The 18,050-nt window shown below is 38.4% G+C and overlaps 1 protein-coding gene across 2 annotated transcripts in view; it reads right to left on the bottom strand.

Annotated features, from left to right (window-relative positions):
- WDR11 (WD repeat domain 11) overlaps positions 1-17,812 on the bottom strand; it is a 59,237-nt gene extending 41,425 nt beyond the window's left edge. For both annotated transcript variants that reach the window (XR_007406727.1, XM_025467439.3), the window contains exons 1-9: positions 17,659-17,812; positions 15,845-15,956; positions 10,520-10,673; positions 9,472-9,645; positions 7,257-7,443; positions 4,929-5,094; positions 4,155-4,269; positions 3,106-3,301; positions 2,714-2,817 (exon numbers count right to left, since the gene is read on the bottom strand). Coding sequence is in view for 1 of the 2 variants with exons in the window: in XM_025467439.3 (XP_025323224.1) it covers positions 2,714-2,817; positions 3,106-3,301; positions 4,155-4,269; positions 4,929-5,094; positions 7,257-7,443; positions 9,472-9,645; positions 10,520-10,673; positions 15,845-15,956; positions 17,659-17,744 (1,294 nt within the window). In the remaining variant the exon portion in view is untranslated. The remainder of the gene's footprint in view (positions 1-2,713; positions 2,818-3,105; positions 3,302-4,154; positions 4,270-4,928; positions 5,095-7,256; positions 7,444-9,471; positions 9,646-10,519; positions 10,674-15,844; positions 15,957-17,658) is intronic.
- Between the last annotated feature and the right edge of the window lie 238 nt (positions 17,813-18,050).

The raw sequence follows: 18,050 nt of genomic DNA, 5'->3' as shown, positions 1-18,050 counted from the left end.
GGCATTATTTTCAGATACAGTATTTGTACTTAGGTTATTAAGTCTCAAACTAAAAGGATTCAGTAAAACCATTCTAACGAAATGTGAACAAACAAAATCAAGACCATTCACTAAAAAGGGTATACAAATTTCCTACCTATAAACCACTTGAATACTGGAATAAAGTTGTCAAAACATATAATAAAACATACATGAAAGTGTGTATGCACGCGCACACACACACACACCCATGAAAGGGAAAAAATGTAAATAATTACTATAAATGGGTGATGGGACTATGAATACCTTAACCTCCTCAGGTTATATAGTTGTTTTAATAACAATGTTATTTTAAAATTCATAAGATGTACAGAAAATATGACCATCAATTTAATCCAAATAAGATAATCCCTTAGGATCCACCATATGATTGATATCAATCTTTGGTAACAAAAGATGAGGTCTAAAGAATGTGAATTTCAACTGAGAGGTACCATGTTTACAGACTCTCCATAGCTTGGAGTTGACGCCTGGGAATGGCCATATTTTTCTTATGGGATCCCTGGGTGGCGCCGTGGTTTGGCGCCTGCCTTTGGCCCAGGGCGCGATCCTGGAGACCCGGGATCGAATCCCACATCAGGCTCCCGGTGCATGGAGCCTGCTTCTCCCTCTGCCTATGTCTCTGCCTCTCTCTCTCTCTCTCTCTCTCTGTGACTATCATAAATGAATAAAAAATTAAAAAAAAAAAAAAAAAAGAGGCAATTCACAAGGGAGGGCAGATTAGGCCTTAAAAAGCAGCAGGCTTTACCCAGTGAATATAAATCAGGCCTCTATATTTAACTGAATTGCTTTCAATTATCATTAAGGCCACAGTGAATTTCAAATTAAAAGTTTAATTGAAAGTTTTAATTAAAATGTTTTCAAATAACAAAGCATTATTTATTTAATGATTTTAAATCAACTACATTGTCAGGAACTGTATACAATCTGTATCCTTTTGTCTTTTAAGAAAATGTAATTCATTTCACTTAGACACCTAAACAGCATGAAATTTCAACCTCCTGTGGGCTTCATTACTGATTAGTTCTGTGCATGAGTGTTTCTAATTTTTTTTCACTTTAATATTTTATATTAAGTAGAGACAAGGTCAATTAACTCAGAAAACTGTGTCACTGATAAAATGAATTTTGCAAAACAAGTATGTGTTGGACTTATAAGTATAGACTTATGTCTGGAAAGTGAAGAGAAAGAACTTTAAATATACAAGTTAGTATCACTGAGCAGAAGGATTTTACAACTGGCAAGAAATCATGAGGAAACCAAGGCCTGAAAAGGTCAGATCTTGCCTAAGATCACAGTGGAGCAGCCAGGACAAAAGACCATGGCCAAGGAGGTTCACCCTTGGGGTGACTGGGAACCCATTTTAGCTCTTCCATTTATTGGCTGTGTGGTATGAGGCAAATTTTTAAAATCTCTCTGGATTTCAGTTCCCACTTTTATAAAATAGAAATAGTATTACCTACCTTGTAGAGTTATTAAAGTAATCATTTTAATTGTACTAAGCACCCAATAAATGTCACTTCTGAGTAAGATTAATAAGGTAATGCTTTTCCTAGAATTATCTATTTAGCATTTAAATAAAAAACTTACTAAATAGTATTTTCAATTACATTACGAAAGAACAAATAATGACAAAGAAAATCCTTTATAAGCCATAGCCATAATTTTAAAAGAATTAAGACATCAAAATTGCTTGGCATATTTACAGTTGTAAAATATTTTTTTCCAAGATTTTATTTATTTATTCATGAGAGACACAGAGAGAGGCAGAGACATAGGCAGAAGAAGAAGCAGGCTCCCCCTGGGGAGCCTGATGTGGGACTCAATCCCAGGACCCCAGGATCACGACCTAAGCCAAAGGCAGATGCTTAACCACTGAGCCACCCAGGTGCCCTAGCTGTACAATATTTTAAGTCACAAATCCCCATTCTTCCTTTAATATATGCTGACCCTATAATTATTCAATAACTCTGAAGCAATATTTTATCCATAAATATTTGTTGAAAGAATCACCAAAATGAAAGTTTTAAAATGTATGTCAAAATGTTAAAATAACTTTTTCTAATACTGTTCAGTTTCTTTATTCCTTCAATAAATGTTTATTGCACATCTTCAAAGTACAAGGCTCTTTGCTGAGAGCCTAGGGATACAAAGTGGAATCAAATGTCCCACATGGAGTTTATAATTTACTGGAGGAGACAGACAAAATCTCAATCTCAATCAACTGATAACTATTAGGAACTGCAAATGAAGAACACTTAAGTCAGGCTTGGGACACTAAAGAAAGCAATACTTGAGCTGAATTTTAAATTAGAGTAGCAGAAAGGGAGAGAGAGGAAGTTTGTATTCAGTTCCTAGCCTAGGGACCAGTCTGCATGGGCGGCCCTGAGGGGGCAGGGTACAGCTCATTGTAGGCTAGACCTAGTGTCACCACCTTCATTTAAATCAGTCTCTCATGAATGAACATTTTCTAACTCCAATAGCTTTAATGCCAATCTATGCTTTTATGCTTAAATATTTCATACCCTCTGATTTATTGAGAAAAGATGTTCCCATATTTTAGTTTTCTCAAGTATTAACTTTGACTTTATAATAACTGCAAATCAGTTACTTCTATTAATTTTGCCCTTCAAGAAGAATACCTAACAAATGTTAGAAGAAAAAAATAGCTTACCAATCATGTTATCTAAGGAGAGGTCTGGGAGTTTATTCTGTAGCACTCCTACAGGAATTCCACAGAAAGACACTGGTGAATATAAAGGTGATACACCAGAACTACTGCAAAGACATAATAATTACATAATTTTACATATTTAAAACCTATGTCACATTTTAGTAACCCAAATTACTAACTTCAGATCTTGGCATTCTATCCATTTTTACATTATTTATTAATCTTACCCATAGATACTATGCTAGCAGGTTTACATAATTTCCTAATAATCTAAAGTTTGAATTCTCACTTAAATTTTTTTTTAAAGTCCCTGCTATTTTCATATGATTCTGGCAATTTTTTAAAAAGAGGAATCAAAGCAACCCAGAAAACAATCCTATTGATTCACTTACTTGTTCCGTGAATTTCGATTACAAATGGCAGACTTCAGTTCCCATATCATGACTCTGCCATCACTCACAATGAGGGCAGCTGCATTTTCATTGACAGGACAACACACCATACTGAAGGGACGGACAGTTTTTGTCACCCTGATTGCATCACACTGGCTTCGCAAATCATAGGTAAGCTCCTGCACAGGATCTGGATCTTAACATAGCATTGTTTTCTTTTAAATATTAGAAAGCAACACAGCAAAATCACTACTACTTGCTTTAATTTAAATAAAACCTCAATTAAAAAGAACATCATTCCTTCACTAGTGCGAAGTTTGTCCAAAATGCCTTCTCCTTCTATAATTATTACTAATTTCTTCAGAATATAACTAATTTAATGGCTGTCTATACAAAGTTTAGGCTCCAAAATAAAAACTACAATCAATACAGCTTGTTTTTTAATATTTTTAAAAAAATGAAAATAACTTTGAAAAAGGACCAATAGTGATATGACTGAATAATGTACAGTACGCTATAGGTCATCGTAATTTATAGTGCTCTATAATAAGCCTGAAAATAATGGTACTCTACAAAAGATGTGAAAGTCACTTTCGCTTTTATGTAGTACATCATTTTACAAAACAGAGCTTTTATTCTCCAGGATAAGACTGAAACAGACAACTGAATACCCTGAAGACTTATTAACCTATGTCATTTTACAATGGAAGTTCCTAAAGCAGAGAAGTCAGGGGAATAATAATACAGGTATTTTACAAGGTTCTACTTGTGCTGAGGAAAAATTCACAAAGATATCTACTTGGCCCATGGATACAATTAAGGAATTACAAAATATTACATTCTTTGCTGCATATAGGAGGTGCACTATTAAAACACCAAGAAATTAACCTTGGGCTTTTGCTTTTTTTATGCCCCATATTACAACTATATTCTACTTTCTCAAGGCCAGGATTACCATTAACTCTATGCTTTGGCTGGTATTTGCCACATAAAAGTTTATGAAATTCTGAAGAAAATTATATTAACATTGTTCTGAGATATAAACTCACCTGGTTCCTCATTTGAAGTAGTAAAAATACTATTATAAGATCTTCGAACACGTAAGGTTATACAACCATTTTCATGTAGGCAAAATAAACCATCACGCTGAAAGCAGGGTATTACCTTTAAACAGATAATATATTCATCTTAAAAAACACAAAAGATTAAAAAGCATATGCTGGGAAGCTCATAAACTCGTATTTAGAGAATATGGGCAAAAAACAAAAACAAAAACACACACATAGTCCGCAAGCTTTAAAACTAAATGAATATTCAAAAACTCCCATTTATGGGGCCCCTGGGTGGCTCAGTTGGTTGAGCGGCCGACTCTTGGTTTCTGCTCAGGTCATGATCTCAGGGTCCTGGGATCCAGCTCTAATATGAGGCTCTGCGCTTAGCAGGGAGTTTGCTTCAGGATTCTAAGCAAACACTCTGCACCCCCCTACCATCCTCCCACCACCTGCTTGCTGGCACATGCACTGGCACACTCTCTCAAATCTCTAAAATACAAACAAAAACTGTCCATTTGTAATCATAAAAAAATTTGTCTTTATCTAGGTAACTTAAATAGTTCAATAAATATTTCCAGATCAGTCAGAAGAATTTCTAGGGTAAATCAAACTAATCAAAAGTGCAGAAAAATAGAAATATACAGTAACATTGTTAATTTTTAAATGAAAAGAGAAAAGCAGAACTAAGGACTTTTAGAAGATAATGTTTTTTTCTCTATATAACATTCACAATCAACCTGGGGTGATATTTAACTTATAAATCACAGATACCTGCAGAAATGGAACTCCTGTTCGTTCTATTGCAATCACTCCCACAGTTTGATTCACCTCAAGGTCAAGGATTAAAATCTCCCGAGGATAGAGTAACAACATGTGATTTCTTTTGGAAGGCAGATATGCCAACTGAAGGCAATCATTGAGCGTTATAAATTCAGCGCTGAAAAAAGTAAAGATATTTTAGGCATCAAGAAATGAATTAGGCTGTATTCATAACAGAAAAAGCTAATAAAGGACTGAATTCTGTCCTTTCCACATAATGGTCGATGAGAAGGTACAATTGTTTCCTGAACAGACCAATAGCATCTAAAACTCAGATCCCTACTATGTGCCAAAACCCAAATTATGTCAACAGTATTGCATATGTTGGATAGAGATACTTTTCTACATTTTTGAAAAATTTAAATAGTAAGTCTATAACGTAGTAAGTGACAGAACTACACCAGCATTCACAAGATAGTGCCTTTATTTTTTATTTTTAGTTATATAGTTATATTTTTAGTGCTTTTATTTTATAGTTTTATTTTTATTTTGCAATTAGAAGTACCAAGCAGACTGCTGAAATCAAGACTTAGTAAAAATGTGGGCAATTAGGGCCCTTGGATAAGGAGTCAATGGAACTTCTGTATAGCCTTGGATAAGTCACTTCCTCCCCTCTGCCTTCATTCACTTTTAAGCTGTCTTAAATCTTTTTTGAAACAAAGTAGGGTATTTTATTCACTTATCACAGCATTTTCTTCTATGTAAATACAATTAATAAAACTCTACAAAGATTGTAGATTGTTCAAGAATCTCAAGAATCATTTTAGCAATTTGTGACTCACTTATATTCAATCATAACCTTTTATATTAAACATATTTCAATAGGGATAAATATATAACTATGTGCTACTTTCTTTTTACCTAATGATTAAAAAAAAGTTAGGCACCTCTTTCTGCCCATGGGTCCTATCCTCATGCTTTAATAAAAACACCCTCTTTTACTGAAAATAAAAGTTAGATTAGAGGACTAAAAAAGGGGGCATGGATTACATTAAAATCTTGGCTCTGCCATTTCCTAGTTGGGGAAGCTTGAGGATTATTTAGAGCTCAATTTCCTCACTTACAAGATAGGCACAGTATTACTGCCCAGAACTGTAGTAGGATAACACATGTAAAGGCACCTGGAGCAGTGCTATTTGAAGGGATTAAATAACTCGTTTCCCCCAAACTTAAAATGAATGTATGACTCCTATGAGAAGATGTAACATATATAAATCATAATATAAAACAATTTAGATTTTAAAAAATTTGTAACAGAATCAATGAAAAATAAATAGAAAATTCTCAAGATACATAAGGAGCAATCTTAAATTATTTGGGCACAGGGTGGGGGATAAATTAGTGAACTTAACCTGTCAATGGTTTAATACATAAATATGATTATTTATATATAAATTCAGAATATATTTGTGGAGCAATCTGTATTTTACCATGTATTTTTCAGGTAACTACCCACAAAACCTAGACAGAATAATTTCAGCATATTAAGAGCCTTTTTAAAATGAATGCCAAAAAACTGCCAAAGCAATAAAATAGAAGAATAATCATAGCTCTCCAGAAAAAAAAATACTGAAATCTATTTCTAATGCATAAAATTAGTTACTTAAAATTCTATTTAATTGCGATTTCTGAAATATACAATAGGTAGCATTTACCAAATAAATGTTTACTAAGTCATCAACCACATTAAGTACTTAAACTACCGTATCTATTAATTCTTGTAACAACCATATAAAATCCTGTAAAACACTGTTTTAGAGATTGGGAGAGTGAAATTTGAGCATGATTAAACAATTTTCTGAGTCACATAACTGTAATTTCCCCTAGAATCCTGGCCTTTAACCAGTATGAGAAACATGTTTACATGCAAAAGAAAAACACCCATATTTTATTAGCTAAGGAGACTGCACAGCACTTCTTAAGTCAGGAAAATGTATTTAAAAATGAAAATCCAGCTTTTGTCCCCAATTTTTGAATGTATTCAACTGCCAACTGTGGAATCATCTTATATTTTCTGAGAGAAAACTCAGAAGTCTGCAAAAATCAGTGGGGGAGAGGTTAGCACAATGAGTGGCAACAAAGGAACCACGTCAAAAGTGGAATCTCCTCTTTGGGATAAGAGACAAAACATTCTTCTCCTTTACACAAATTCAAAACTAGAAATGAGAAAGGGTAAGGCAAAGAAGAAAATCAGTATCAATACATCTTCAAAAATGACATTTCATGAATGGATGATAAATAAATGGATGAACCGTGGTTAGTTTTACACTTATAACTTACCTAGGTTTCTCCTGAGTGATTAAGATTTTTACTTTATTGAGAGCTTTCTTGGCTCCCGTGGCTGCAGCCAGCTTGTTATGAGCTGGGCTGGAGTGTGGGCTAGATATATAAACTTTTTTCCCAGGGCCCGAGGGAGGCTTGGATGGAGAAAAGTCTGAGATGAACACAATACCCTCGCTGGTGAGTACTATATTAAGAGAAGCAAAACTCTGATTAAAGTTTAATCAAGTTTAGCACAGAGTTTTATTCCAATACAATTTTGAAAGCAAGGTAATGATAATTTTAATAATATAGAACTGGCAGTGTAACGTAGTCATAACATAACTGGAATGTTCTCCAAGTTGAAGTGAAACAGGTGGTCCATTACGATTCACCAGAGGCCTCCAAGCTCAGCATTCTAAATTAATGTTTTATATTAAAAAGATATCAGAAGGTTACTGGTAGAAAGAACAAATGTTTGTTCTTCCAAATAAATTCAGTGCACAGACTTTCATTAAAAACATTTCCTCATTATACCCCGTAACTTCAAAATCCCAAAGACTTTTCAGAATATAAAATTCAAAGAAGGAAAAAAAATATATATAAGAGGCTTATATATAAGAGGCTTCGCATATCACACTTCAAGTTCAAATATTTGATGTGATACTAATTTTTTTATGATGATCATGAGTTACTCAGCCTAAATATATATATATTTTTCTTTTAGAGCATCAGCTTGAACCTTAGGAAGTATAAGAGTGTTCTTTTTCTCTTTATAACTAGAGTAAAAATAGAGTGCCAACACTGGCTTACTAAGTGTACAGGAAACAGAAGTATTCAAGAAGGCAGCACCACATTTAGTAATACAAATTACGCCCTTTTATGACTGAAAAATAATCTTCCTCAAAACTGGGGATAATATAAGGGTATCTAAGCAAAGAAATCTCATCTATCCTGGCTCCCTGCAGTTAGTGAGGCTGCTTTAAACACAGGGAGCAAAGAAGTATTCATGAGTTATGACAGCCCTAGCACATTCAATATGAGTAAATCAAAGATGTTAGGTAAATGGACGCTTTAAAATATATTGCGCTTTCATCAACTAAATTACAGAGATGCAGTAAGTTAGCCTGAGGCCTTGTCTCCTTTTCAGATTTTCAGATGACAGAAGTCACCTTCCAAGGTCTCATTCATTCCTCTTCTTTTGTGAGGCCCTCCCTCCATCACTGGATCAGCTAAAGCGGCCCTCCTCTGTGTTCCCACAGCACTGTGTTTCATAGCAAACTAGGGAGTGCACGTACGGACATGTTCATATACACAGACCATATACATGTATATACATACAAAGCCTAACCACATGCTATTGTAGCTGCACAGCCGTGTTTCCCATTTTAGTTTCTGCTTGTACACCCTTCTCTTCCATGTTCAGCACAAAGATATATACTAGTAATAACAAATGCTGGTAGATAAAAGTTAGAATTCTGAGTCATTCAAATTCAGGGGAAACATTCTTTCCCACAGCTAATTCCCCTACCTCTTTTCAGTTTTTGATCAAATCAAAATGAAGCCTACTCTGACCACTTTATCCAATACATCCATCATTTCCCTTCATTCCCTTTATACCTGGCATATAGTAATAGTCAAGAAATACCTGTTAGATGAATAAAGAATATTGCCCAAATCATTCAGTCACAAAATTGTGTCTAAAAACAAATCGAATTTTTAGAACAAGCAGCTCAGTGAGACATCAAAAGCACACTGGCAAAAACAACCTCTGCAAGAAAAAATTCCCTTGGGCTTATTCTGCTCCTCATATTCGTTTGTTTATGGCACTCAAAACACACACATGAATTTAAATGATTTTTTAAAAGGAAGAACTGAATTTGGCCACATACTAAATGAAACCCTTGATTCAGGTTCTTTAAATGTTCCTAGAAAAACAAATTTAATTAAGCCTGAATTAGAATAGCACAGCAACTCTCTCTCCAGCTAATCTATTTACAAATTCAACACAGTGAAGGTATAGTTTGTTGATTTAAATTACTAACCATCAAAAGACTTGCAAATGATATGGGCTTATGATTTAGTATCTGTATTAGATGTTGCAGATATATGGACTTCTCCACTTGGCTCAGCTGTTTTAACATTATAGATGTATGATGTGGGTTATGTGTACCTTATATATGGAACATTAACTATATTATAAATAACTCATTTTCCACAAGAAACTATTACTCACAAGTTAAATGTGAGGGATCAAAAGGGTCAAAAGAGAAAGAAAGAATGTTATCTGCATAGCTCTTCTTCCACAGTTTGGTGCCAGTATCTGCATTCCAGAGCACAATATAATTTGGTGGATGGATAGCAAGAAGTAAATCTCGGGAAGCATCTTGATTCCACAACCATTGAACATCTGTAAGGATCAGATAAAGGCAAAATTCAGAAGTCACTTCAGAACACTTGGTTAATACGTCCCTGACATTTAGTTGTGGTTTTTTTTTTTTTTTTTTTCATAATCCTTAAAGTCCTAACTTCCCCTCCTTCTATGTTGCATGTATGTGTGTATATATGACAAGACTGCATAGGAAAAGTGCAATTTTAGATTAAAATGAGCTGCCTGGACATAAGAATCTCAAGATTAACATTTTCAAATTACTTCAAAGAAAATACAAGACAATTTTCACTAATCATTACTTAAAACTTTGTGTCAAAGACTATCCTGGCGATGATCAATGTCAGGCTTTCCTAACATTTTTATGGTATTATTTAACGGTACTTTGCAGTTTCATGTTTTTTACACAATAATAAACAGAATAAATATCTCTCACTCAGTGAAGACAGCCACTCAATCAAAGCCTTGAGTCTAAAGAATAATACATTGGTTTTAAGTCAGTAATATAAACAAATGTTCTATATGAAAATGAAAATAAAATTTGGATCATCTCTATTAATGGAAAGTAAGCATTGAGGGCTAATTCAAAATAGCAGTTCAGCCAAGTTTACTTTATTGTAGCTTAGATTAAAAGATTTTTATAGCAGCTTAATTTTTCTCATGCTTGATTGAGGCTGATGCTAAAATTAATGGAATTTATTAAAGCACAAATCAGCTGAGATTTGAGGAAATATGCACAGAAATATACTGATAAGGAAAAGAAAGCTAGATTCAGATCAATAAAACATACTAAACACAAGACCTAACTGGAAAGTGATGATATTAAAAGGGGGAAAAACACTCTAAGAGTAAGTGTATTAATATAAACACTTAGCAGAGCACAGACTTTCCTCACCCTGAATAGGTTTGGCGTGCTCTTGGATCTCACACTGAGCTACTCCCGCTGCTACATCCCAAACGATGATCTTTCCATTGACATCAGCAGAAGCTAAGCGCAAGGAATATGGTGAGCCAATGTTATGGTGATAATTTTCCCTGGCCCATTTAACCTAGTATCAAGAAGAAATCAAATCAAGTAAATACTTGCACTGGATGAAACTAAACACAATTTTCATAAAACATACAGAACCCAAACTACATTCTATACTTACGTTACAAAAATATTTAGAAAGAATAAACAGGAAACTGGTTTCTATCTCAAAAATCAGACTTTTATTATTTGTGATACTTTTTAAAAGTTGCAATACTATCATGACAAAACATCTAAAATCCTAAATTGCTAAGCAGAATGGTTTTCTGTACTCCACTCTCCCAATTAAAAGGAGATAACTTAGAACTACCGAAGCTTTGCAGAGGGAAAAATAGGGAAAAAAACAAATGCAAGCAAAAAATAAATAAATAAATAAATAAATAAATAAATAAATAAATAAATAAATAAATAAATAAAATAACTCTAGCTATCCTTTTCATAAAACTGGAAAAAAATGTTAATTTTTTCTGGAAAAAAAAAAAAGGCTTCATACCTCTAGCAACAACATAAGGACGGAATATTTACAATAAAAACTGTAAGAATTCCAGCACAAATCAGGTTAATCCTGAGCATTAAATACTGACAGAGTCCTGAATAAAACACAAGATCTTCATTTCACCCTAGGCCATGGCCTTCTGTGGCTACACAGAACCTCTCCTCCATTCTAGCTCAGCATCCAGCTTGTCTTCTTCAAAGCATTTACCAAATAACAATTTGTAATTGTATTTACCCCATCTTGACCTATCACTAACCCATGAACTGTAAGTTCCACTGGGCAGGATCACACAGGCCTTATTCACCTTTTCTGTCTTTCTTTTCTTTTCTTTTCTTTCTTTTCTTTTTCTTTTCTCTTTTCTCTCTTTTCTTTTGTTTCTTTTTTTCTTTCTTTCTTAAAATCTATTTATTCATGGGAGACACAGAGAGGCAGACATAGGCAGAGGGAGAAGCAGGCTTCCTGCAGGGACCCCAATGCAGGACTCAATCCCAGAATCCCAGGATCATGACCGAAGGCAAAGGCAGACACTCAATCACTGAGCCACCCAGGTGTCCCGGCTTTCTTCACATTTCTATTCCCAGACCTTAACGTAGTGCCAAAGCTAGTGCTCAACAAGTATGTGTTTAATAAATGGACTCAACACTATAGAATCTTCAAATATATACATATATATAGACGTGTGTGTATATATACGTAAAACATTTATTTCTAAAAAAAAACAACAACAACATTAATTTCTAATGCTAAGGCAGGGAGGTATGCTAACCAATTCCTACACTATTCACGAAAAAGAAGGAAACAAAAAGTTTTCTGAAATTCAGTGTCGATAAGCCTTATTCTGTTCTAATATATCTAATACATGCTGTCTAATGGTTCTAAGCACAAGAAGTTGTGATGTTCCTTATGGAAAAAACATGAGATAAGCTCTGTTCAGGCATGAGTTTTAGTGCTGTTGGTTAATGTTAATGAATCAACAAAAACACATACAAATCAAGGCTATATACCAATCAGTTGATGAAAACGTTGTGACAAGAGGCTCACAGGAGCCTAACTTGTATTTCCCCTATGAGCAATCAACAGTTTAGTTTTTACTAATTTTAATGTTTGCAGCAACTTTACAGAATAAAACTACCATGGATAAGAACTGATTGTATGTATATAAGTGCTTGAATTCCATTTAAAACCCAAAGCAGTGTGTGTATGTGTATATATATATTTTTAATCACCTAGATAACATCATAATCAAACTGCTGAAAACTAAGGATAAGGAGAAAATCCTGTAGGCAACTAGACAAGAAAACATACACTGTATGTAAAGAAACAAAGACATAATTTCTCTCAGAAATTATGCAAGTTGGAAGATAGTGGAATATCTTTAAAGTATTATGAGAAAAAACTGATGAATACCTTCCTAGACAAATAAAAACCAAGAGAATTAATCTATATTAGATATACACCTCAAGAACTTTAAGAAAATTCTTCAGGGAAAGTGACTATAATAATACCAGAATTAAACTTGGATCCACACAAAGAAATGAAAACTCCAGAAATGCCAAAAAGATCAGGGAAATGGGTAGGAGAGAGAATATATTTTTTCAAAATAAAACCTTATACCTAACACCACTTAATGGTGAAAGACTGAATGCCTCTCCACAGGCTCAAGTACAAGACAAGAGTATCGTCCCACTGCTCCTACTCATTACAGCAGCAGTCCCAGTCAATGCAATGTGACAAGAAAAAAACCAGAAGACATAAAGATTATCAATGAAGAAACAGTCACTATCTGCAGATAACATGACTGCCTATGTAAAAAAATCCCTCCAAGGGCAGCCTGGGTAGCTCAGCGGTTTAGCGCCGCCTTCAGCCCAGGGCATGATCCTGGAGACCCAGGATCAAGTCTCGGGCTCCCTGCATGGAGCCTGCTTCTCCACTCTGCCTGTGTCTCTGCCTCTCTCTCTTTCCTCTCTGAATACATAAATAAAATCTTAAAAAAAAAAAAAATCCCTCCAAAGTTACTAGGTCTAATGAGTTTTGCAAGATCACAGGATATAGGTCAATATACAAAAATCAACTGCAATTTTCCCTACTTTACATTATATATAACATTAATTCAAAATGCATCAGGAACCTAAATGTAAAAGCTAAAACTATAAAATTCTTAGAAGAAAACAAAGGTGTAAATCTTAACAACAAAGAAACCAGAAGAAAAACTAGATAAATTGGATATCAAAATTAAAAACTTTAATGTTTTATTGGATATCATCAAGAAAGTATAAGACAACTTATAAAAGGAGAGAAAATGGGATCCCTGGGTGGCGCAGCGGTTTAGCACCTGCCTTTGGCCCAGGGCGCGATCCTGGAGACCCAGGATCAAATCCCACGTCAGGCTCCCGGTGCATGGAGCCTGCTTCTCCCTCTGCCTGTGTCTCTGCCTCTCTCTCTCTCACTGTGTGCCTATCATAAATAAATAAAAATTAAAAAAAAAAAAAAAAAGGAGAGAAAATATTTACCCAACCATATTTATGGTAAGGGACGCCTATGAAGAATACATAAAGAATTCTAAAAACTCTATAATAAAAAGACAATTTTAAAATGGGCCAGGACTGAATAGACACTTCTCAAAGAAGATATACAATGGCCAATTAACACATGAAAAGATGCCCAACATCATTTGCCACCAGGGAAATGCAAACCAAAATCACAATAAAAACCACTTTACACACAGTAGGAAGGCTGGCATCAAAATGACAGACAATAACAAACGTTGGTGAGGATGTGGAGAAACTGGAATCCTCAGATATGGCTAACAGGAATGTAAAATGGTGTAGCCTCTTTGGACATAGTCTGGAAGTTTCTCAAAAAGTTAAACAGTCACCATATGACTCAGCAATTCCACTCCTCAGTATATACCCAAGAGAAATGAAAACATGTTTGCATGAAAACTTGTACATAAACATTCATAGCAGCATTATTCATAATGTCTAAAAAGTGGTCGATCACTACATGAATGTGGTATACTTGTAGGGTGGAATATTATTTAGCAATAAAAAAGAACAGTACTGACATTGCTAAAACATGGATGAACCTTGAGTGAAAGAAGAGGAAAAGCAGCTAGGCACAAAAGGCCACGTATTATGTGATTTTGTTTATATGAAATATCGAGAACAGGTGAATCTCCAGAGATAGCAAGTATTTTACTGGATGCCTAAGGGTGAAGGGAATAGTGGGTTAGGGGAGCAGCTACTAACAGGTACAGGGGTTCTTCTCAGAGTGATGAAATTCCAGTGCTGGCTACACAATTCTATGAATGTATTTAAAACCATGGACTTGTATACTATAAACAGGTGGTTTTTATGGTATGAATATCTCAATAAAGATATTATCTAAAACAGACAAACCCAAACCCCCAAATCTCAAGCTCTAATCCTCTCTAAAATTTCAGATCACTGTAATCTTAGTATCTGTGCTGCCAAAGCGAGCACCAGATCACTGTAATTTAATTACACCAGGCGTCTCAGACGTTACATGTTGAAAACTGAAGACTCACTGATTTCACACCTACTCCCCTTGTCATAGCAACACTATCATTCAGTTATTCAAACAGAAGTTGGAATCATCCTAGTCCCTGACTGTCCTTAAACTGATTACTAAAAGGCTATCAAGTTTACTTCTTCAGCAGCTCCTGAATAGGACTCCTTCCTTCTTCAGCTTTATTTTAGGTCCTTACAATTCCCTGCCAAAATTTCTTCAAAAGTCTCCTAAATGATCTCACAGCCTCATCTTACCTTTCTCCAAGAAATCCTCCACAGCTGCCAGAGTAGGTTTTTCTCGAATACAAATACAACCTCATCAATTGCCTGCTTAAAAATCCAAATTCCTTCAGAATCTTCTAACACTTTCAGGACGGAGGAGTTTCTCTGGCTGCCTCCTCTCAATCACCCTTTAGGCACATCCCACCTTTTAGCCATCTTTAGACACAACTACTTACCTTTGTGTCTGGTTGTCTTCTTTACCTTTGGTGCTCCTTCCCCCAATTCTTCACTTGGCTAACTACTGTTTAGTGGTCCCTAAACTGGAAAGACTTCTGTAACACCCCACACACAACTAGGTGTTAGGTAGCTCCTTTGCCTTCCCACAGCGTTCACTTATCATAGCGTATTTGTGTGTTTTGTTTCTCATAAGACAATGAATTGCTTGAGGGCTTTCATCTCTATATCCTTAGCACATACTAAGTGCTCAAAACTAACAAATGAATGAGTGATCTGGTAAACAGTAGAATTGGTGCCATCCATCAGCTTTAAAAATCACCTAAGGGGGGCAGCCCGGGTGGCTCAGCGGTTTAGCGCCGCCTTCGGCCCAGGGTGTGGTCCTGGAGACCAGGGATGGAGTCCCATGTTGGGCTCCCTGCATGGAGCCTGCTTCTCCCTCTGTGTCTCTGCCCCTCTGTGTGTGTGTGTGTCTCTCTCTCGTAAATAAATTAAAAAAAAAAAAATCACCTAAGGGCCAGTATTTCATAGCTCAACCTGGGTTGCCTGTGAAATCACATATATATGGAAATGTGAGGCTACCCCCAAATGAATCATCATCTCTAGAAGCTACTCAACATTTACACGTACGACCTAACGAGAATCTAGCGATACCTGAAATTTCAGAACAGGCCATCTGTTAGAGGGTGGAAACTGGATTTGACTTACCTTGACTACGTCAGCTTTGTGTTTTTCTAAGACTTGAAGGGTCTGGGCTGTATTGGAATCGATCACTACCACAAGCGAGTGGCATCCGTAAGCAATTAAACCTTGCCAGCCCCTAACAAAACAGTGATGTTAAGAAGTCAAGTACAAAACAAAGACGTAACTTCTCTCTTGCCAAGAGCCATGCTAAGATAAATCGTAAATCTAACTAATGCATACTACCACTAATACAATGATTATTTAAGCATAAAGGCCAGGGTTTTGGTTTTTTGTTTTTGTTTTACCTTATCCCATTTAAATAAAATGTCTACCTAACTAAAAAAAAAAAGTTGACATTCGTTTATTATGTGCATATAAAGGAGAACTGCTTCTAAGAGACACACATGCACAGCCATTAGGACTCTCCATCTCTTTGCCCTTAAGGGCATGTCCCCCTTGTCTTATTCAACCTCGAACCCTGAGCACCCACAAAGCGCCCAAATTGTTTCTGCGAGACTCTGGTCCTTCCAACCAGATCAAAAGACAAAACACTAGGACAAGAGGTTTCGTCCATCCTGCCAGCTATTCGCAGCAAGCGGCCCCAGCTTTACAGCTAAGCATGAAAGTTCCGAGTCGCAGGGTTTCCAGTGAAAACGGTCAAGGTGGGAGGACAGGTGAGGAACAGGTGCCTAGCACAGTCTGGCCAGCCGTCCAAAGACTAAAGGTAAGAAACAGGGATACGAGAGGGAGAGGAGGAAAAGACAGAGTGGATAGCCAGTGGGCAGGAGCGAGACGCAAGCCTGGAGCCTGCAGCCTAGAGCCTGGAGCCTGGAACCTGGAACCTGCAGTCTGGAGCCTGCAGCCTGGAGCCTGGAGCCTGGAAGCCGCAGCCTGGAGCCTGGAGGCTGCAGCCTAGAGCCTGCAGCTTGGAGCCTGCAGCTTGGAGCCTGGAACCTGGAAGCTGCAGCCTGCAGCCTGGAGCCTGGAGCCTGGAGCCTGCAGCCTGGAGCCAGGAGGCTGCAGCCTAGAGCCCGCAGCCTAGACTCTAGAGCCCGGAGCCTGTAGCCTGCAGCCCAGAGCCTAGAGCCCGGAGCCTGCAGCCTAGAGCCTAGAGCCCGGAGCCTGCAGCCTGGAGCCTAGAGCCTACAGCCGGGAGCCTGGAGCTGGGAGCCTACAGCCTGGAGGCTGCAGCCTGGAACCTGGAGCCTGGAGCCTAGAGCCCGGAGCCTAGAGGCTGCAGCCTGGAGCCCGGAGGCCAGAGCCTGGAGCCTAGAGCCCAGAGCCTAGAGGCTGCAGCCTGGAGCCCAGAGCCCAGAGCCTGCAGCCTGGAGCCGGGAGCCTGGAGCCGGAAGCCCACAGCCTGGAGGCTGCAGCCTGGAACCTGGAACCTGGAGCCTAGAGCCCGGAGCCTAGAGGCTGCAGCCTGGAGCCCGGAGCCTGCAGCCTGGAGCCTAGAGCCGGGAGCCCACAGCCTGGAGGCTGCAGCCTGGAACCTGGAACCTGGAGCCTGGAGCCTAGAGCCCGGAGCCTAGAGGTTGCAGCCCGGAGCCCGGAGCCTGGAGCCTGGAGCCGAGGTGAAGACAGGCGGCCGGGACGGGGACGGAGGTCGGGGAAAGGGCGCACAGAAGCGCGTCAGCAGCTGTCCTCTGGCAGCTGTGCACGGGGAGGGTTCGCACAGGCGCGCTCTGACCCCTGTCACGGTAACAACAAACCCAGCGCTGAAAGAAACCCTGGAGCGAGAGCGCAGCACCCAGGCTCGGCGAGGCCAAGGTCCCGAGGGGGCGAGACCGCCGGTTCCCCTTCCCCGACCCGCTCCTGGCCGAGCCCGGCGCCCTCACCAGTCCACCGCCGCCTTGTTGTGAGCGTTGAGGGCCCCGGTGAGGGTGCGCGCCGACACCTTGAAGTTCACGGTGAAGGGTAACATCGCCTCGGCCACGGCCGGCCCCCGGCGCCCGCCCGCAACAGGAAGCGGCGGCCGCCGCGCTTCCGCTCCCCACCCCACAGGGGCCGGGCGGCTCCGAGAGCGCCGCCTTTTGGTTCCGCGGGAGGCGCGCTGCCACCCGTCCCAGGGTTCCGCCTTCTGCAGGTTCCGGGGCTGCCTGGGCGTGGAAATCCTGAGAAGCAGGAGCGGAGAGTCCCAGTCACCTTTCCGGCTCTGACCCGCCCGCTGAGGACGAGGACCGAAGGCCGGGCGCTGTCGTAGGCATCAGGGCGGGAGCGAGCCGGAAGT

This window comes from Canis lupus, chromosome 28 (assembly GCF_003254725.2).
Source record: "Canis lupus dingo isolate Sandy chromosome 28, ASM325472v2, whole genome shotgun sequence".
Lineage (NCBI taxonomy): Eukaryota > Metazoa > Chordata > Mammalia > Carnivora > Canidae > Canis > Canis lupus.
This window is presented reverse-complemented; position numbering and strand designations above follow the sequence as displayed.